The sequence below is a fragment of the Lagopus muta genome, chromosome 1 (assembly GCF_023343835.1).
Source record: "Lagopus muta isolate bLagMut1 chromosome 1, bLagMut1 primary, whole genome shotgun sequence".
Lineage (NCBI taxonomy): Eukaryota > Metazoa > Chordata > Aves > Galliformes > Phasianidae > Lagopus > Lagopus muta.
Window position 1 is genome coordinate 134,333,296 of NC_064433.1, and position 22,232 is coordinate 134,355,527.

General features: G+C 37.8%; 1 protein-coding gene across 2 annotated transcripts in view; it reads right to left on the bottom strand.

The window, feature by feature from the left end:
• UXS1 (UDP-glucuronate decarboxylase 1) overlaps positions 1–22,232 on the bottom strand; it is a 56,530-nt gene that overhangs the window by 4,942 nt on the left and 29,356 nt on the right. For both annotated transcript variants that reach the window (XM_048933769.1, XM_048933779.1), the window contains exons 7-13: positions 21,045–21,149; positions 19,738–19,797; positions 18,763–18,884; positions 9,257–9,376; positions 3,974–4,017; positions 2,757–2,817; positions 1,331–1,388 (exon numbers count right to left, since the gene is read on the bottom strand). In XM_048933769.1, the coding sequence (XP_048789726.1) occupies positions 1,331–1,388; positions 2,757–2,817; positions 3,974–4,017; positions 9,257–9,376; positions 18,763–18,884; positions 19,738–19,797; positions 21,045–21,149 (570 nt within the window). The remainder of the gene's footprint in view (positions 1–1,330; positions 1,389–2,756; positions 2,818–3,973; positions 4,018–9,256; positions 9,377–18,762; positions 18,885–19,737; positions 19,798–21,044; positions 21,150–22,232) is intronic.

Below are 22,232 nucleotides of genomic sequence, written 5' to 3' on the forward strand. Positions count from 1 at the left end.
AGTTGAAGGAGAACAGCCTGCACCATTGTGAAAATCCCCTTGCTAAAATATCTGTATTTCAGCTAGGATATTATGTAAGATTTACTGCACCCTCAGTAAATTCGCAGATGACACTAAATTGGCTGGAAGTGTGGATCTGCCTGGGGGTAGCGAGGCCCTACAGAGGGATCTGGACAGGCTGGAGAGCTGGGCTGGAGCCAATGGAATGAGTTTCAACAAGGCCAAATGCCGGGTCCTGCACTTCGGCCACAACAACCCCAGGCGACGCTACAGGCTTGGGGCGGTGTGGCTGGAGGACTGCGTAGAGGAAATGGACCTGGGGGTATTGATTGATGCTCGGCTGAACATGAGCCGACAGTGTGCCCAGGTGGCCAAGAAGGCCAATGGCATCCTGGCTTGCATCAGAAACAGTGTTGCAAGCAGGAGCAGAGAGGTGATTGTTCCCCTATATTCAGCACTCGTCAGGCCGCACCTCGAGTACTGTGTCCAGTTTTGGGCCCCTCACTGCAAGAAAGATATTGAGGCCCTGGAACGTGTTCAAAGAAGGGCAACGAAGCTGGTGAGGGGTCTGGAACACAGGCCATATGAGGAGAGGCTGAAGGAGCTGGGAATGTTCAGCCTGGAGAAGAGGAGGCTCAGGGGAGACCTTATTGCTCTCTATAACTTCCTGAAGGGAGGTTGTAGTGAGCTGGGGGTCGGCCTCTTCTCTCGTGTCATTAGGGATAGGACCAGGGGGAATGGTTTCAAGCTACGCCAGGGGAAATTCAGGCTGGACATGAGGAAGTATTACTTTTCAGAAAGGGTGGTCAGGCACTGGAATGGACTGCCCAGGGAGGTGGTGGAATCACCGAGCCTGGGGGTGTTCAAGGAAAGACTGGATGTTGCGTTGAGGGACATGGTTTAGTAGGAGCTATTGGGAATAGGTGAACGGTTGGACTGGGTGATCTTTTAGGTCTTTTCCAACCTTAGTGATTCTATGATTCTATGATTCTATGTTTTTACAGCACGCAGTGAGGAAAACTTCACTTTCAGGTAATTATCTAGTAACTTGCATAAACATTATATAAAATTACTGACATAAATCATGCAGATACACTGAAAGAATGTATTCATTTGACTGTTCATGCAGTTTTTTATGAGCTCAGAGGATTTGGATTATCTGATTAATATTTAATTATATAGCCAGGATACAATTGATTTTAATAAAGTTATTAAGAAACCCAAAACCCAATTAAATTATCTATATAATACATACACTAATCAAGACAAAATCACCTAATGACAATAAGTACTTCATGAGATCCACTGAAGAATTACTTCTTATACTCACCAACCAGTTTTTTGATTAACTGGGCAAACTCTAGGATTGTGTGCTCTTCTGGGTTTCCCTAGAAATGGAAAGGAATACTATTTACAATAACAATTTATAACAAGTTAGCTTTCTGACATTACACAGTTCTAATACAGTGATGTTGAGTTTTTTCAGTTTAGCATTATTACCACATTTCTGCTCAGATGAAAATAATTCAGTGTGACGTGGGGGGGTATTCAGAAACTATTATATAAAGAATAAATAAAATGCATCCCTTAATCACAGTAAAATTACATACCCCAATTCAGCAGCCCACACAACCACATCATCAGTTCAGTCTGTACACAACAACTTTGATGAGTTGAGGACAGATGATATAATAAAGACTTCATATGTATAAGTACACTAAGTTCAACCAATTTTGCTGCAGTTGATTACTTCCAAATTTACCACATCTACAAATTTACCAATATATATAGAGGCTACCTGCTTTCCTGTACAATATTTCCTTTCTTAAGTCACATTTTTTTTAGCAAACTTGCACATGAGAAACAATCTCAGCATTTCAGAATAAAATGCTGAAAGCTTCCTGCTAGATTAGCTCGTCTTCAGACTCAATTCCCTCCGTCCCTAGCATTCCTTGTTTTAACAGGCCTCTTACTACATCTTGTTTGACCTACAGCTGAACATTTATCTACACACAAATCTAAATGCTTGGTTTTCCAGAGGCAAAACACATGATGGATTTTAAAAATATCAGCATTCAGACAGAAAAACAGAAACAAGCTTACAGCCACAAGAAAAGGAAGGAAGAAAGAAAGAAGAAAAACCAAAACAACTAGTGAGCTGCCCTGCAGAGTTGAGTACTTGATTTGGCAAAAGTTGACATACAAAGAAATGATCTGGCACGTGCACTCTTTTCCTATTCTTATATTCACTGCTGAAGGTAATGTGATAGCAAATGGGACAAAGTAAAAACCTTAGTGGAAAAGATACGTTCTAAGAATCACAGTCAATATTAGAAAATTACCCAATCGAAAATAAACCCATTTTCTTCCAATCAAAGCCAGTATTAAATGATTTCTATTTAGTCAGAGCTAAGTATCCTTTTCAGTGCTCATTGTAGTTAAAAAGTAATTGGTGTATTTTGCATCCTGACCCTTTTCGATTTCATATTCTAATTACATGAATCTTCCTGTTAATACAAACAAAAAAAACTCTAAAAATTTCTCATGTTCTTGACACTATCGTATCTTAACACCTAGGTGCTTAATCTTCTTCTTATACAGAAAATGCAGGGTTAAAGAGATTTTTTATTCTGTTCATTACTTCTAGAAATCAGCATCTATTTCTTCTAGAAATTAGCATCAGTGTCAAGAAGGAAAACACGGGTGAAGTTGGTTACTGCACAGTAAACTCAATAGAGTGAAGCACTCATACTCACCAAGTTGACAGGACTGCTGACATTGCTGTTCATCAACGCCACCAATCCATTCACAAGATCACTACAAAAAGAGAACAGATTGAGGCAATTTTCACTTCCCCATAAATAATGCTCTCCTCTAAAAGGAGAGCTGCCTCCCCAGAGCTCCGTTAAAGCAGATGAGTTGACTGAGAAAGGCTGAAATAAGATTTACAGCATATTTTTAAATGACTGCATGTCTCCGTAGCTTTTTGTTGCACAGTCCCAGATGAAAGATACATTGAAATGAAGGTGAGTTTTAAGGGGTTTGAAATATACTGGCTACAATCCCTCAGAGCACATTCAGGAAAATGAAAAAACAACCAAAGTTACTTGAAAAAAAAAAAAAAAAAATACTTCATCTTTCCTCTCCTACACACATTTATTAGGTGCCCATTTCCCACATATCTCACATGACAGCATCAACACCTGATTTTCAGTTTATTATTTCAATCACCATCTCTCTTCCTGAAAATTTTAAGACAAGTTTGTTAAAAAGAGTGTTTTGGTGATACCTCCTCACAGAAAAATAACACAGATATCTGATACAACAATATCAGCATGTCCCTGGACATACAAATCCTGACTTCTTCCATTACAGAATACCATCTTTAAAGGAGTGGCTTCCATCACCTCTGTTACTGCTTTCCCACTACTGAAAGAACAGCATTTCCAAGCACATTATGATTAAAACAACCCAGAAGTCTGGCCCTGATGTTTAGCTAACAAAACAGAACAGAAGATTCTAAGGACCAGACTGACTTTTTGTCAGTGAAAGTACATTCTGGTCTTGCTTATACTACAAACATCATCTGCTGCAATACCCCCTCAACTTGTTCCTTCCCCTAGAAGGGGACATGTGCACTGTACTGTCCACCACCAAGACACAAGGTGGCAGCATTGTATTAAAATGCAGAGAGTTAAAAACTGTTCTGACTCAAAGCAGCATTAAGAACCTTCCTATCAGGCACTGGCTGCCCTTTAGGAGAATACCACAGTATTTTAATTCAGAGCTCTAAACCAAATAATGTGTCGTTCCTTGGTATTTTTAAAAACTTCAGCATCTCCTTTCTGAAAGTAAAGCTGGTCTAAGAATGAAAACAGTTCTTGGATTAAAACGAAGCTCATACTAACTGACCAAGCTCAAAAGAGTCAGCAAATAAAGTAAACAAGTATCAGAAAGCACAAACAAGGCTTACCTGACATACTGGAAAGCTCTCGTCTGAGTTCCAGGTCCATAGACCTAAAACCAGATGAAAATTAGAGAAGTTACAGAACTGTAAGAGTCTTCTCTAGCTCAATTATCTTCTCCTTGCCATCCTAGTAAGAAGTGCCAGGGAGAAGCACCCAAGACACAGGCTCTGCATTAAAAAATTGGAGAAAGATGTATTTGCAGTCTCTTGGCAAAGTATCAGTCCTTTGAAGGTTCTTTTTGTTCTTGGAAATTCCTCCAGCAAATATACTGTTACGCAACTAATTACCTAGAATTCTGAACCTATGGAATGTTCTTAGTGGTGTAAGACAAAGCGATACTTTGTCCTCTCCCAGCTCACTGAAAGAGGCTGCAGCATGGCACTCAGCCAGAAAAGAGCACCAAATATTTAAAGCAAACCTCAAAATACTATGATGTGGTTATGATGAGCAATTTTTGTTTGCTCTTTAACAGCAACGAGCTTCAAAAAGACCACCAAACATTCACAGTCCCTAAAAAAAAAAAAAAAAGAAAAAAAAAAGAAGAAAAAATTTCAAGGAATCAAAAAAGCAACAAAGACAAATTACTTTCTATTAGAATCTAGGGAAATGGGAGAAAGAATAATTTCTAGTAGATATCATTCTCCAAATCACACATCTGTTTGGTGTGGTTTTGTTTCACAGAATGGCCAGGGTTGGAAGGGACCTCAAGGATCATGAATCTCCAACCCCCCTGCCACATGCAGGGCCACCAACCTCCCCATTTAACACTAGACCAGGCTGCCCAGGGCCCCATCCAACCTGGCCTTGAACACCTCCAGGGACGGGGCATCCACAACCTCTCTGGGCAGCCTGTTCCAGCACCTCACCACTCTCTCTGTAAAGAACTTAAAAATATTTTTCTCGGTTTAAGCGTTGACACTTTGGAGCAATCAAGTTGTTTAAATTCAAAACAGACATTAAAACTATTTAGAATGTATATAACGCTATCAGACAATTTTTTAATTTATTTTTTAAACAGCTGAAGAGTGCACAGAACTAAAAACCCTAGAACATGAATACTTAGATATTGTAAGTACTGAAAGCTATTGGCAGGCATCCTTAAGTGGGAAAAACACAAATTTGAGTGAGACGCATCATCAGCTACAAAAGAAAATGGTTCTGGAAGGATAGATTTGAAAGCATGTTTGTTTTCCTAGGGGATAGGAAAGAAACTACAGTTGGTATATAATGCCATCATCCATCTTATTGAGCCTGCTGTCTGAGACAGATTCCAAGTTCAAAGAATTTGCATTTTGGTAGACACTGGGTAAGACTCTAAGCACTCAAGGCTTTAAGAATTTACCAAATAACTTGTTCTGAGAGAATGGTACCCAAAAAAGCACACTGACAGCTTGGTGGCTTCTCAAAGCAAATGGAAAGTACATTTTATGTATGCACACAAACTCCTGTTTGTCTTCTTTTGGTTCACTGGATATGTTTTAAAGAACTAAGCCATTTGTGCATGATTTCTACAAAGTCACCTACGCAGTTACCTCTCCTACATGCTGCTCAAAAACGCAGCAATGTTTCCCCCTTTCAAATTCTTTTAATAAATCCTTCCTTTTCAACAATAAAAAGAAATGATGGCCACGTTTGCATAAGCTGCAATTTCTTAAAGGCAAGTAACTAAAAACACCTTTCACTTCGTCAGATGAATTTACCTCATTTGAACTACTACTCAGAACCAAGAGACTGAACACTTGTGTTTGGTTGTATTTTGAAGAGCTCAAGGGTGGGTTCTCCTGACAGCCAAATTCTGTGTTAATACAAGGGTGAAATTTTTATTTATTTTTTAAATCTCAACTACTGCTCCTTGCTGATATTTCATTTTATTTGACCTGTTTAGCCAAACAACTCTCCCCTTAGCTCTTTTCTCATTTCCAGTCATTTTTACTTGTAGATAGTTATTCCCTATGGAACAGAGATGCTGGGCAAAATCCTTTATTTTATCCCTCATTACTTTCTTGATAATCAAGTCTAGACAGTGTGGCTGTTATAAAAGAAAAATAAAGCTTTTAATATTGCCTCTCACAGAACAGCACTGACTCCAGACTCATCTTATTGATGTTCTGAAACATCCCAAGGATTGCACATTTTAAAACACAAAAATCACTCCATATTTGATACTGGAATAAGTTTTCACAAAATTTCCAGTTAGTGTTTTTATTCCGTTTTAGTTATAGAAGATTGGAGGACTATTTTTAATAAAATTTGAGCAACTAGAGTATGAATGAGAAAAATGTTTCAGAGATCAAATACAGCAAAAGCTCACCACAAGCAGTAGGGCAGCAAACATAACAGATGGAAGGACCTTCGGACCCTTTACAAGCTTTATAAGCTAGGTAAGCTTTCTAAATGTCATGTAGAGGCTCAAGACTTCATGCCCCAGTATACTACCCTGGAAGCAATAGAAGTACAGTGCTATAACCCATTATCATACAATTACACACCTACACATATTTTGATATGAAGAAGTCCTACCAGGACCTAAAGTCTCAAAGAAAGAAGCTCCATCTTGCCTGCTTCCATTTGCTTACTGCCTTGCAACAAACAGAAGTAGCCTCAACCTGTGGCTTTTGGGAGATGGCTTACTGGTAAGAAAATGAAACTCAACAATGAATTTTTTTCATGTTTTGAAAAGAAAAACATTCATAAAATCTCCTGTGCACCTGCTTTGTTTTATGAGCAGTCTGATACGAACTCTAATGGACTGCCTGCAGCACTACTGTCAGAAGGATCACATTAAGAGAAGACTGACTGAGTCAGGGACTTGCCTTTTGCATATATTTTTTCTATCCCACAAAGCATTGCAAATCACTCCCAAATCTAGGGCATCATCAAATAGAAGGAAAGAACAAAGCAGTATCTGGGCAACTAATTACCCTAGCTGTACAGCAGTTGGCAACGTTCATGTTAGAAGAGTGTATTTCTGTCAAAGCCTTGCATTTTTCATCAATAAGTAGCTGTTTCTGGGACATGAAGAATGAAATCTGGAATAGTGCGAACAAGTATTAAAAAAGAAACATCCCTATAGTTTCTTCCATACAGGCAGCCTTGCTAACAGATCCTCTATTCCCAAAGCTTATTAATAAATACACACCCCTAGTCTAGGCAATCTAGGCAGATTTACGGCCTTGGAAAAGCATTTACTTCCAAACAAACTACAGTAGCTGTGCTAATGCACAGACAAGAAATGGAGCATCGCTGTAAAGTAGTTCACTTCATTCTAGCCATTATCTGAGGAGGGTGGAGGAGGAAACCGGAGTTTATTGTTGATGTACAACAATTTAACAGATTGTATTCCAGCACCATTTTTCAACCAAAAGAACCCCATGTAAAACTCCAGCCAAATAAAAAAATTAAGAGAAGACTACTTATTTTTTATGACCATTAAGAGATGATGTTTCCTTCTGTTTTGATCGCTTAACGTCAGCCCTCCAGCACAGAAGCAGCAGAATTCCTGAGAAATTACTCTGGCAAATGCTTATTTCCCAATAGGTAGGGCATAAATTTATGTGGCAGGATTATTTTTTCCCAACCTGTACTGAACACACATGGTTGTGCAATTAGCCTGCTCAGTGTTGAAAATACTCTTGTCAGTACAGGCACAGCATTCTAGTCTCATTGGCTTTCTCACTTGCTCCAGATTGAGCCCTGGCATCTGCAGCCTCAGCCAGGATCACACAGTTGCCACCACGCTCTTTACAAATACACTTTACAAATACAAAAAGCACTGTCAGTGCTCTGTAGAAAAAAAAGTAAATCTCTAGAGGGAAAACAACCTTAAGGGGATGCACACAACACTCACAGGCTGGTTGCTCTGAAATAAGCAGAGCAGCTAGGAGAAACAGAGTTGACAACATCCACTGCTGGTTAATGTTAAAAAATAGTAATAAATTTGCTTGAGAGAGCAACCACTGACAAAGAGCAAGCTAAAAAATAGATGCTTAACTATAAAGAAGACCAATCTTTCAAAAAAAACAAAAACACTGTGCTGAAGGTAAGTGATTCCTTGGGACAGGGAACAGTCCTAAGACCGTATTCCTTTCTTGAACACTGTTCAGCTTCAGGTTTTCCCCACAAGAATCACAGTAGTGGAAGTTGCCACAGAATTTTCATCCTTTCCCTCCTGGGATTGTCTTCAAGATACTACAGGAAGTCTTGGCTGAATTGTGTATTTTATAGTCTCTAGTAAAAGGATTGCTATCTCAGCCTCAAGACAGTTATCCCCTGGAAGGGCAACTTTTTTGTCATTTATTTGCTTTTTATCAGTTATATGTTATTTAGCAGTTTACTGGCTTATCAGAACAAGAGCCCTTTGAGTGACTTCCTGGCACTTCACTCTTCTAATCTAGGCAACATTAACAAATTTTCAAATGAAATTCTTCTATATATCACATTACATTGTATATTTTCCCATGAGCTCACAACTAATCTCAGAATCCAAAGTACTTCTCTCCCTGTCTCAAGATATCTCCCTCCACTTATTTTATATGTGCTCATTATTTTACAGTAACAAACCAAACAAAGGATTAGGACATAAATCAGGTACTCTCTGTGTTGCTAAACTATCAGCAGCATTTTTGGCAGAATTTTGGCCCATGCCAGCACTTGCTCTCCCGATGTCGTAAAACTGTTTAAGTACTATCAAAAGCCAAGAACCATTCCGAGCAAACAGTCTGGATGTTCCAACTTGTTTTGAAAACAGAAAAATGTAGCTGTATAGATGTGGGCCTTGTCACACCAGCTGTCAATGGCAACAAAAACCAGTCCTGGCCTCTTTATCTACTAAAATGTGATGTAGCTTGAAGGCCTTTAATGTTATGCTACTCATGGAAAGTTAGGCTGATATCTAAGCTTGCAAAAAGACAGTTAGATGCCTAACTTCCAAAAATGGTTCAGAGAAAGTTCCTCAACAAGAAGTAGTACAAAGCCACAGTACTCTAAACCTGACCACAAGGAAGAGTTACAGCAGACAAGAGATTCAAGTTTAGGATGACTAAAATACTTTCCTAGATTGCAGCTTGTTTCTACCTTATGATGCAATATCAATACAATCAACAGAACACACCTTTGCACGTACAATTCTATAAACATGACCTTGATATACTGCAAAAAAAAATTTTTTTTTTAAACTTTAGAGAGGGGAAACCCTCACAGTGTTTCCTAAAATCCAAGCTCCATCATAGCACATGAGCACAGAATATACAGAAAACAACTCTTCATGTCAGTGACAAATCATTACTTACTGTTAGCGGCTCTCCCTGGAGAGCTTGTAGGATAAAATTACTGACAACTCTACCATCATTCATATGCATTCGAGGACCAAAGGTATTGAATATTCTGGCAACCCTTACTTCGACTCCTTCCTGCAGGTGAAGGAAAAAACAAACACATATTACTACCTTAGTAAGCATTTCTTTCTTGCCAAAATTGCAAATTAACTCTCTCCTATCCAAAATCTTTTTTAAGAATTCATTCTGCAGATTTAAAACGCATTACTTTCCCACTATGAAACACTTCTGACCTCTCATCAATGCTACCGGAAACAGTACATACAGCAAGATAATGCTACTTCTCTGTTTCTGTAATGCGAATTCTAAGTCAGCGCTACAACAGCTGATGATTTCAGTACAAGCATTTTCCTTTAACAAGAGCTTCAAGACTTTCAGTAGTACCCATTCAACAAGAACTTTTGCTACCCAAAGCTTAAGGAGACTTTTTTTTTTTTTTTTTTTTTTTTTTTTTTTAAGATAAATCTAACAATCACTACATGTACTACCAGGGTATCGCTTCATGAGATTAGAATTGAATGTTTCAGGTAAGTGTCTTTACCAGTGCTATAAAGAGGCTTTGTAGCCACAATCATTATGTTTCTTAGCTACTTATTAAGCTGCATAAATTCATGGATTATAGTACAAGTCTTTCAATGCCTTAACTTTTTTCACCAAGAAGTATTTCTGCCACTGCCTCAAAGTCTTTCAGGAGGATATTCTGCAAAGTTTCAAAGTAAAATGCAACAAATGTGAAACTGGGAAACTGTCTGGACAACAAATTTTAACAATGGGAGACTGCAGGACAGAAGCAATCTCTCCAAATACTTTCTGTTTATTGACACTGACTCATTTGGACAAGCCACAGTTCATGATAAAACTTATAAGAAGGATTCTCGGCCTTTATAAGTTGAAGCATGCATTTGGCTCTGAATGAACTTAGAGCAGCATGTTCTGCTGTAAAGAGATATTACCAAGTGAGTGATTGATACAAATCAGAGGGAAGGATCTCCAAGTGATCTGTAAACAAACGAATCCTCAGAGCAGTTTTGTGAAAACAGTAGCATTACCATTTTAGAGATATGCAAGTGAGAGAGGCAAAAGCACATTTAACACTTCGGGTATTACATGGTGTTGACAAATGGGAAAGACCAAGTAGCAAAGGTAGAGCCCAACATCCTTGCTAGGGAGAAGGCCAAGCAACATTAAGTTCTGCTTACATGCACGTAAGGTTTCAAACTCCATGACAAAATGCTATTTATATTTGCAGATACGTTATAAGCTAACACTAACCAGGCAGATAAGCTTTGTGCCATATGAACAGCTTGGATCACTCATACACCAAGCTTATGTCCACAACAGAGCCATAAAATAACCTTGGGAAGAGCAGAAGCTCCTTCCTGTGCAAAATGCATCATCTGGGAACATGCTCCTCCTTTGCAGTTAAAAAAGCATGTCAAACATACAGTTCCAGGAGCATATTACACAGCCATTCCCAAAGCTTCCTCTGTATCTGAAAATACACTCTGGCAGAGTTTCTTGTTCTTCCGTTTTCACCAGCACTCTAGCTTAAAAGGACACTGACTCCTCCAGAGAGGGATTGTATTTCATGTGGGCTTTCCAGACATTGCCATTAATAACAAGTACTGAAAATGAGACACTTGGAAGCTAGTACTCAAGATAAAAATAACTCATTAAACAATGCTGACCAAAAAAGCCTCTCTTGTACTCCACAAGCTACAGCAGCAGCCTTGTTTTCTAGCATTGGCTGGAAAACAGTAAGGGCTCTAGAAAAGAAAAACAGTACATGCTGTATAAGCACTTACTCATCACCACAGTGAATGCAGTATTTATCCTCCCTTTTATTTATTTCATCTGCAAAAACCCGTAATATTTTAAAAATCACTAACCTTTTATTTATAGAATTGTCTAGCAAAGCTATTCTAGGCAGCAACCTGCTTTGAAAATCTGTTTTCCCTGCAGCAGATTTCCAATTTGTGCCTGTAAAACTGTGATCTGTCTTCTCAAAAGAAACTCTTCCGGAAATAGATCTTGGTGCCAATACTCTAATAACTGTTCTAAATTTTCTTTTACCATTTCATGAAAATCTCCTTTGAGGTAATTCCTTTGTTAACTGCCTACAAATACTACTGGAACTCTCTTACTTACACCCTTTACTCTGAATATCAAGGTGTTACTTTCAACTGACCACCTTCACAATACTCCCACTAGCAAAGTCAATTACTTCCTTGGACTTCTGGCTGTAAGGCAGGTGTAATCCTTTTATTATAGCCCAGGAGAAAGCAGGAAATTTTTTGTTGAGCAGTATAAACATAGGACAAAGAGAGAGCTTGTGACTAACCCCCGATGAGCTCAAATGTGGTCATCTGGCTTCCGTCCTCACCGCTTAAGGGAGAAAGTTCTTTGGGCAGCCCAAAAAGAGATAGGAAGCAAGCTAGTAAAATGCAACATTGTGAGCTATCAAAACACTTCAGTTCACTCTTATTTACCAGTATGAAGATAATAAGCTGTGGCCATATTTCATAAAGATCTCAGGCGAATTCGTCTTATTAATTAAGAGTGCTAAACATTTCCTCCTTGTAAAGTCTGTGGGTGCATCTAAACAGCAGAAATAAATTAGAACTCCCTGCACCTAAAATCAGGAAAGAGAATGCTGCATTTGTCTGCTTTCAGGCAGACAATGAATTTCATGGACCAAAAAAAAAAAAAAAAATTAGCAGGGAATGCCTAGACAGCTGCATGGATAGCATTGTGACCTGATACAAGTCTTTACCAGTGCTTCAGCTAAAACTACTAAGATTGCTGCCCTCGTTGCATCAGTCACCTTTCTAGTGACTCACATTCTTCATCAATGAGATCACTAATTAACTCTGATTTTTGTTTCCCCAAGTCCTGAATTGTAATCATATAACACAGTAACAACAGAATCCATCCATAACATTTTTATGCTACAGTATTCTAACCTTGAGGCTCAATTTGAGGTTCATATATATGTATATATACACATACACACACACATATATATATACACACACTATATATTTATTTTTTATATATATCAAGTTTTTTTGAACTGTTTTGCAAACACACAGTGATGTTGATGTCTGAGTTTCATAAATGGTGAGCCTCTAGACATGCTAAGAAGGGCAATCACAATTGTCTTGATTACTTTTGGTAGAATGCAGGTTCTTGAACACAATCCAGGCATATCTCTAGCACTCTCATCTTATGGTTGAATATTACCAACACTTTCCAGCTCAGAGAAGCTACTGTATCAGTTCAACGTCTCTTCATACCATTACTTTGATCTCTCTGCTAAAGTGTTTTATTTCTAGCATTTGCCTCAGCTCATTTATCTCTTATAAGTGTTGTATATGGCCAATGAAAGAGGCACAAGTCTGTTCTTCCAGCACTTGGATGGCAGTTACTGCCATTAGGAAGGCATGCGTATCCACTAAAGTGTACCTATGCCTGAATTACTAGGGTACCCCCTATAGACAGGGATTTTAACTTCAGTATTTTACTGAACAGCATAGCTTTGGAACACGAGGAGGCAGTTAATATAAACAGTGTAATAAAATCCAGTGAATGAGAGCTTTAACACAGCTTCCATTAAGGGTCAGAAATACTAATACTCCCAAACAACCAACAGTACGTATTTCAAACAATTTTAGTCTTCTGCGTGATAGAGTTCTGCAGAGCTATACTCATGAATTGTATGAAAAGAACAGTCAGAGGTGAAAGGCAGTGCCTTCTCAAAGATTTCAGAGCAATGATGGCTGAATGAGGAAGACCCATCTTACAGACAAAAATAAGAGGTATATTAAACTGTAAAGAAAAACATCAGAAACAACACTTTGCATCAACAAATGAATGCTGCTACAGATACACTCATTCAAACACTCGCTAAACCAAAAAAAGGGAATCAATCTTGGAATAAAGAAAAGCACAAAGTCTTCTTGACTTCAGAATTCAATTTACACACAACAGAACAAATGGTATCAGGAACAAAGGAACCAAGTTCTCCAATTACCTGAGGGAAATCAGAAAATGGGATTTCTTATAGCACAGCAGGGAAAAACCAAAAAACACAACAACAAAACTTTGAGCACAAAGATTACAGAAAGCCTTCAGACTTGTCTTAGGAAACCCTTTCCTACTCCTTTAGCCCTAGGTTTGACCTTGCCTATAGTACAAGGTTATTTTGTAATTGTTACCAGCAAAGAGCAGGTAGAAACAATAAAGATAATTCAGCAACAAAAAAGCCATTTTGTCTGAACAGGGGCAAGATGACCAGACAGTTTTTTCCTGCTTTATCTTCACATAATTTGGAAAAAACTGTGTGGCTGCACTGGCAGAAGAAAGCCTTCAACTGCACACATGCATTTAGATAATGAAGGTCTGACAATTCAGATAAATCAACCAACACCATTCAGGAATGCATTCTAAGGGCAGAACTCTGCACTTACAGAGGGGCTCTAACTACTAACGATCCAATGAAAAGATATGCTGCATTTTTATGGTAATTCCTCAGACATTACAGAGTTCTCCTGCTCCTGATTTTGCCTCACTTCCACAGAATCACAGAATTGTAGGGGTTGGAAGGGACCTCTAGAGAACATTGAGACCACTATGGCTCCCACACCTCAGATATTTATAAACCTGGATCAGGTCCCCTCTCAGTCGTTTTTTCTCAAGGATGAACAGACCCAGTTCACTCAGCCTTTCTTCATAGGGGAGATGCTCCAGGCCCTTCACCACTTTTGAGGCCCTCCCCTGGACTCCTTCCAAGAGGTCCCTGTCTTTTTTGTCTTTCCTCATGAAATTACAACTGCTGGAAACAGCACTGTTTCCTCATTCAAAATAGAAATACATAATTAGAAAGATAGAAGTGACCAACAAACAGTACTTGATATTTTCAATGGAATTGCCATGTTTATGGGGAATATTAATACAACTGAGTGCAAACGCTCTCAAACTTTGCAGAGGAAAGGAACTGTGAACGTATTTGCTTCTCCCCAACCCTTCTACCTGATTTTCACGTAACAGAACACTAACTGCGGTAATGACACCTGCACATTAAAGGATTCAGTCAGCAGTACAGTGGGAATGGCTGTAGCATCTTATCTCTTCTTTCCTACAATGCAATCAGTGCCCGAGGTGCTGATTTTGTCTGTAGCATCTTATAGACTCCTACTCCAATCTCGACTCTTTCTATTCCTGCACGTAAAACTCCTCTACGTGGTTCCTAAAAAAGTTTAGAGTTCCAAGATATTTTTTATCACTACCACTTAGCTTTGGCCTAGTATGTGTCCCAAAAGTAACCATTATCTGTGGCATTAAAGAACTGTTCTTTTAACTATTGCCCTGATGAGATGCAATTCCTCCTCTTCTTCTCTTCTTCTGCTAATACCACAGATAATCCAACTCCATCCATCCAGAAAAAGCACCAATTCTGCACCACCTCTTAAGCAAACTGCTTGAGAACTTCATATGACAACACTAAAAAGAATGCTGAATGATTAAAAAAAATGTATAATGAGTATCAAGGAAGCAACTAACAATAATTAGAGAATACAAGATAAACACACGGAAGACATTTAGAAGAAAACTCCTTTATTCCAACACAGCTATGTGTTTCCTAACTATTTACTCAATAACTACAGTTATTCACTATTGATTGTCTTTTCAGTTGCAATTCAATCAAGTTTTCATTACCCCTACATTTTACATCAAGGCTTTTCGTGATTACTGAAACCAACTCATTTTCTGAATTAAAGATTAGAAATAAAAGCGTAACTCAATATGCAACAGGAAATCACCCTAGGGCTGCAATTGTAATGCACTTCTATAATTAACTGATTTCAACATCAGTTTGTGTACGTTATCCTCTCATTAGTAAAACAAATTTCATTCCTCTTTTGCCTTTGTTTTTTCCGCTACCTGTTAAAATTTTTTGGCATCTTGATTTTTTGCAGTCCTGACTCCAGAATATTCTGTAATGCTCAGCATAACCCTTGTCCATCTAAAGTCATACTTAATATTTGGCTATCATTACTCAGTTCACTTCTACATGCTAAGAAAGACACCTGATGCAATTCTTGATTGGAAGCCCTACAGTATGTAAAAGCAATTTGAAAATCATCGTCCCACATACAGTTAGGCCTATGTGCTATCACTGAAGCTCATAAACTTATACAGACACTATGAAAAAGAAGGGGTGAAAACAGTGGAAGAAAATTAAAAATTTCCCTGTGCCACTCCAGGCTGAGCAGAAGCACTGCTTCAGGTCTGGAGAGCTTCCTAATAGACCAATGGTATAAGAAGAGATTAAATCTAGCTCACAAATTGTCCTTAATACACTAACATCCAAGTTTGTATTTACAACATGCTTAAGCAAACATACTGGATTCTCATCATGCAGGTCGCATCAGATTGTGACTAGTGTTTAAATTACGTCACAGAGCTGAGCCTACATGAATTCTGGTCTTCTAGGAAGACCAATAATTCCAACCACAGATTTTTGAAGCTACCAGCATACTGAATGGCAGCTCCTGAACAAAGCCCAGAATTCAAACTGCAATAATACGTGTCTAAACTCCTCCTCACCCCTTCTAACCTCTTTCCTCTTCAAACCCCCACATTTTCAGGAAGATCTTACTGGTTGTTTAGGGAACTCTGCTCATTCTGGAAAATGCTAGTACTATGTTAACTAGCAAACTAAGTTCTGTGGAGAAGGAAAACTGCCAGCCATGCAATCATCACATATGTTTCAAGTCATTCACCAGCACACGTTTTACGCAAAAAAAAAAAAAAACCAACCCAAACACTGGTAGGATTACAAAAGATATGCAGAACAGCAAAAAAGGTATGAATCTAGGACGGAAGAAAAGCTGTTGCTTTAAGAGTTTTTCAAAACTATGCCCCACAACTTCTATGGGCAATTAAGTGCTGAAATAAAGCTTCCCAGTGGGGAGAGTCAGAAAGAACTGAAAAAAAAGTTGAAGGGAAGGAAACTGAAGTCTCAGTCAAACGATGCAACTTAATTTCCAGATTAACAAGGTAAAGGAACTAAAGCCTCCCACAGCCTGAGAAAAGTTGCAAATTAGGTATTTCCACATCCACGTGTAGCCTAATTGAAGTGGCTGATCTATGCTTCCATACAATTTAAGGAGGGGCATCTGCTCCTGGAAGCTCACAGTAAACATCCAGTCAAACTGCACGCTCCAGTGCTTCACATGAGACGACACGACCCATGAGATGACATAACCCAGCGTACACACTTTGCATTCATTGAGCCCTGCATTTCTCCAGCAAACATTTCAACCCTTCACTTTCTAGAAAATGTTCGTATCTTACTGAATGCTACTGCTGTGCTTGAACTCCTTGGTAAGGAAGCTCCACAGAGCATGTTTGAAATTGGCAGTTGTGAACAGAAGATTAAGTTAAGAATTGTTTATCTCAGAGGGTCAAAGCAGTGAAGAGAAATGTTCTGCTCAGGACAGACTACTGAGGAACTCTGAATAAAGACTCCTCTTTGAATGAATTCAAGAACTCTTCTGATTCAAGCAGCCTATCTGGAAGTAAAATGTGGAAGTTAGTTTTTATTCTCTGTCATTAGAAGGATGATTAGATATTTAAGGTACCTAAGAATGTATACAATGAAGGAAAACTTTTTAAGACATGATAAATAAGTTTGCTTGTCTTATTTTTTTTTTTTTTCTTTTGAGAAAATTCTAGAAATACTGTGAAATCCTGTAAATCCAATTGCTTTGGGCTACGACACTTCTAACTGATTCCCTCCTTCCAAAACAACACAATAGTCATTTTCATAGTAGAAGTCAAATCCTTTTCCTCACAAAGGATAACATTTCCACTAATAATTATAACATCTGCACTATGAAGAAAACCAACTCAGTGTTTCGGAATATACAGGAAGGTGGGGGCAAATTTGGGCGCACTTTCTTAATCCAAGAACAAGATGCATCTGACAGAGCTGCCCATAGGACAGAGAGCTTATTCACATCATGTGTTTTCAGTTAATGCATGTGCAAACAGCAATTCCACCATACAAACCTTCGCAAGTCATTGTAAATCCTGTATAAATCTTATGGGATTAAGTCATTCTGTGGCTTTAAGAGGCAAGCCCACGATATTCAAGATGACCTAGCTTGTCCTTCTAAAAAGAATGCTGTGATGTATACCATAAACTCACAGAAAATTCAATACCCTAAAGCACAAGAATTTCTCACAAAAAAAAAAAAAAAACAACTGTAATATTCAACTGTGAACCACATTTCCAAACCCAAGAGGGTATTTTGCTACAGTAAAATACAGAAGACATGAACAGTACAATCATACCAAACTTTACTATTTTAAAATGGTTAATAATTTTAAAATGTTCAATTATTTAAAAGAGAACAAAACAGATACAAATCTTAAGAATTACCTGTTGTTTGGCAGAAGAGTTAAGTGAAAATTTCTACATCCTCTGCACTAAAACACCACCCCTAAATTCCTCACTTTTAAGCTCAATTTTGTCTTCATGTTTTTTAAAAGCACTTAGAATTTTATTGTTTTAAGTTTTAAAATTCCACAGAATGTATTATGTTTGATTGATTTTTACCTTTGTAAAATTAAGGCTGCAAACACCAAGAGCAGAGAGATGACTTTCTTTAATGCGCCACATTTTATAATTGAATAGTCTTCTGGAGAATAGTAGAATAGCAATTTAATTAGACAAGACTCACATGCATTGCATGTAAAAGAGTCACTGCTGGGTTAGTTACTCAAGAGTTTCTATTTGGTATTATAAAACCTAGTAATATTGGCCTGTGTCATTGCAAAAACGTGTTTAAATTGCATTTTAATCTTCATTTTACTGTACTCAGCTGAAAAAAGTATACTACATAACTAAGGATTCATATCTTTCACTAAGGGTTATATTTGTACCTACCTATTTTTAAGATATTACTAAAGCAATTTAGAATGCATTTTATATTAGTATTTATATTAGAATGCTTTTATATTAGTAACTTCCTCATTGATACCCACATATTCTGACTTCAATTATGCTCACTAGATGTCCCACATTTATCAGTAATTGCTGTATTCAGGAAAGCATTTTAGTACAAGACCAACTTAAAGCAATCTGTTATCTGGCTCCTGATTCATAAGGTCACCTTAGTTTAATCAGTCTAAAAACTATTATACTGGGAGACATAATAAGTCTATCAAAGACTAACACACATTTTCTTGAACACTGCTCATCTGAAATAACAAAAGATGAGAGCAATGGAACTTCTGCATTAAAGAAAGCACACATTTTACACCATACTAGGAATGCTATTCATGACATTCTCCTATGCTCTCCTACCCCTAAGTAGTCATACTGCAGAGTTTCCATTAATTCAGTCTTCCTCGTTACAGAAAATCCACTGAATTTGACACAAATGTGATACCTGCTTCATGTATGCATAGCACATGGTCTCTGCAACTCGCTTTCCTTCATCATAGCAGGCTCTTGGACCTATTGGATTCACGTGGCCCCAGTAATCCTCATTTTGAGGGTGAACTTCAGGATCTATGGGGGAAAGGAAACACTTCATATATCTTCTGACAAAAAGGTGATTATATAATTAATATTCTGGCACATCACTGATGTTAAGCCACCAAGCTTCAACATAATTCATTAAAAGTATATTCACTACAACTATGAAAACAACAGTTACAGAAGATACACTTTTCTACTAAGAAAACAGAGTACAGGTAAACAACAGCCTTCAATGGCTTTCCAATAAGAGACTGAGAACAGAGGGTTAAATACATTTATTACATATCCTCATGTTGCTACTGATCTGTGCTGCCTTTTCCTTTTTAAACGGGTTTGAAGTTTGCATATATTACCATGGAACTTTCAAATGGTACAGGCTAACGAAAAAAAGTTTGATAATTCGAATCAACTCCTTCCAGTTCTTAATGCTGCTCAAAGACATGATTATGGATGAATTAATGCCATACAAGAGTCACAGAGCAATGAAAAAAGAAAAAAAAAAAGCAGAGTTTTTACATGATTAGAAAAGCTGGCAGGAGTTTTACACGAGTACCAAAAGGTTCTGCAACCTGGATGATCACAGTTGGCCTTCCTTCTGACAGATGCAGCTCTATGAAGCACTTGTAAACTCCCTACACAACACTGCTTTTGAAAAAAAGTCATTAAAAAAAAAAAAGACAAAGGAAACTTACAAACAGCAGTCCGACTCTTCTTCCGCCATTGTGATTAGAAACTTAAAGCAATTGCTAATTCATCTTTTATTGATAAGTACATCTGAAGAAGAAATCAAGCTAAGATAGTGACAAATACCTACTGTTCATCTAAAGGCATGTAAATACCCTTTAGTATTTACATCTCAAGAGTTCTAAACATTTACTCTTACCTCCATACACCTCTGATGTAGAGGCCAACAGCAGTCGTGCTCCAACACGTTTGGCTAATCCTAAATTTTGGGAAACAGTGAAAGAACATACTTGAGGAAGCACAAGAAGTTTTCAGTGACACTAACTGCTTTAACGCGATTCTGGTCTGTGCTATGTTGATAGCAAATTCAATTTCTCTTACTAGATAAATCTAGCTGTAAGTTGTGTCTGTAGCTCTTAATCTCAAGCTAGGAGACTCGAGAAACAGCAGAACAACATCTACATGTGTGATGTGCTTAGTCCTGGGACTAAAAGTTAAACTGAACTAAGACCAAGTAACGTAATATATCACACCTAAGTAAAGATCAAGAAAGCATAAATCATTCCAGATACTAAATGAGAATTGAAACAATACACTGTAGTATAGCTAATGAGACAGAAAGCTAGATTACATAAACAAACTTGTACAGAACAACATGTTATAGGACAAAAACATTTTCTTCCTACTATTTGTAGTTTCTGCCCTGTTAAAACAGTCTGAATGATGGCACCCAACTTGAGATTACTCTGCTCATCATTTCAACGATCTTATGGGTTGCAAGCTAACATGGCCACTCAAAGAAATCACTCATCCATGCTGTACAAATGTCTGATATCACACTGCATCTAAATCACATAATTCTCTCCACTGAACTCACTTGCATACTAAATAAGAGATGGAATAGAGTCCAGCAGCTTTTTTTCCCTCTCATTCTTAGTCAGGATCTCTGACAGCTAGTACAAGTTGCAGCATATGCCAAATGGATTAAAGATGAGAGGAAAAAGTAGTAAAGGCTTAAGACCTTTTTTTTTTTCCCAAGCTTATTCCCAGCACCAGAACCAACAGAAAAAACTGAAAATTTTGCCTTGCAATTATCTAATATAAAGCTAGATATTAAATGTTCTTTCAGCACTTTTGCCAGCCAAGGCACACATGACATGGATCTTGATGTTTGGGGTTTACAGAGCTAGTGCAGTTTCACATAGTTCAGGCTCTTAGCTGTTCGTGTGATTTCTGTAATCACTGCATAGGTATTACTCCATAGCTGAGTTACATGGAAGTTCTGTTGCTTTGCTAGCTGAGCTTCCATGTTGTCAGAGCTCACCTGCAGGTACAGTTAAGGGAAAAGTATAACAACTTCTCTAAGACAGAAAAAAACACCCACTGTTCTTAAAGAAGCAACTTCTTTAGTGCTTTTGACTCCTGCACTCCATCCTCCCCCCTACGAACTCTGTCTAAATCATATTACAATGTAACACTGTTAAGAAGAAAAAGATTTCTACTTACCCAGCATGTTTAATGTCCCAATAGTGTTGGTCTTTAATGTTTTTATAGGATTATACATGTAATTTGGAGGTGAAGCAGGAGATGCTAGATGATAGATCTGGTCCACTACAGAAAGCCAGAGAAGGGAGGAAAGGAAGCATTAATATTTTCCCATATTATATATGGAAAGAGAAAGTGCAAGAGTTGAAAAACAAGTATTCTTCCTGCATTTCCTAACACTGGAGCTCATATGCTATACATCATGTGTTTGCAAACCTGTTGTAAGCCACAGCAAGACATGCTTTTCAGTAACACAAAATTACATCAATATCATACATCAACAATGTTAACACATATCTGTTACCAGGTGGAGATTTTTCACTTAAAATAATGCCATTCCCAACAGATATTCCTCAAGCTATGGAATCTATTTTACCTTCACACTGAATATTATTTACAATCAATGAAGGTATACTGATGTCTAGTCTAATTCAAAGTAAGATGGCTTGCATACCAGCAAGAGATTGTACAGGTAATAATGCTAGTCCCAATCTTAACTAATTTAAATTGCTGCATTTCTGTCACTGAAGCTTGTAGAAACACAAAGATTCAAACTATTGTCAAGAAATGCACATTCTACACAACAGCAGAAATAGAGCCTAGTGTAACTAAGCTAGACTGTTATACTATGTGTTGTGAGTAAAAGCTATATCAAAAACCAGGACTCTTATTTCAGCAGATTTTATGTTCAAAGCTCCATATAACTAATTGAGAATTTATCTCTCTACCTTTCTCAGCCTCTGTTTATTTCTACCTTAAGCTAAATGAATTCTACTTTGCTGTCTCCTTATCCGGTAGTCACGTTTATTCATTTATTTCCAAATACTTATCCACATAATAATAAAGGAGATTATTTCAAAAACAAGCATGGCAATCTTCCCCATCGAGGTACTTCAAAAGACAGATACAGATATCATAAATGGAATCTGATACAAAGAAGCAAGCACGCCAGACATCAGCTCAAATTTGGCTTTGTAACAGGCCATCAAAAAAGTCCGTATACATTCACCGATGAATTTCAGAAAGAACAGCTCACTCTAAAAAATTTAAAGTATATAAAAAAAACCTTAATAAGCTAACCTTAATAAGAGCAACAGAATCACTCAAACATGAAAGCTGAAAGAATCCCAAGATACTGGTTGATATAAA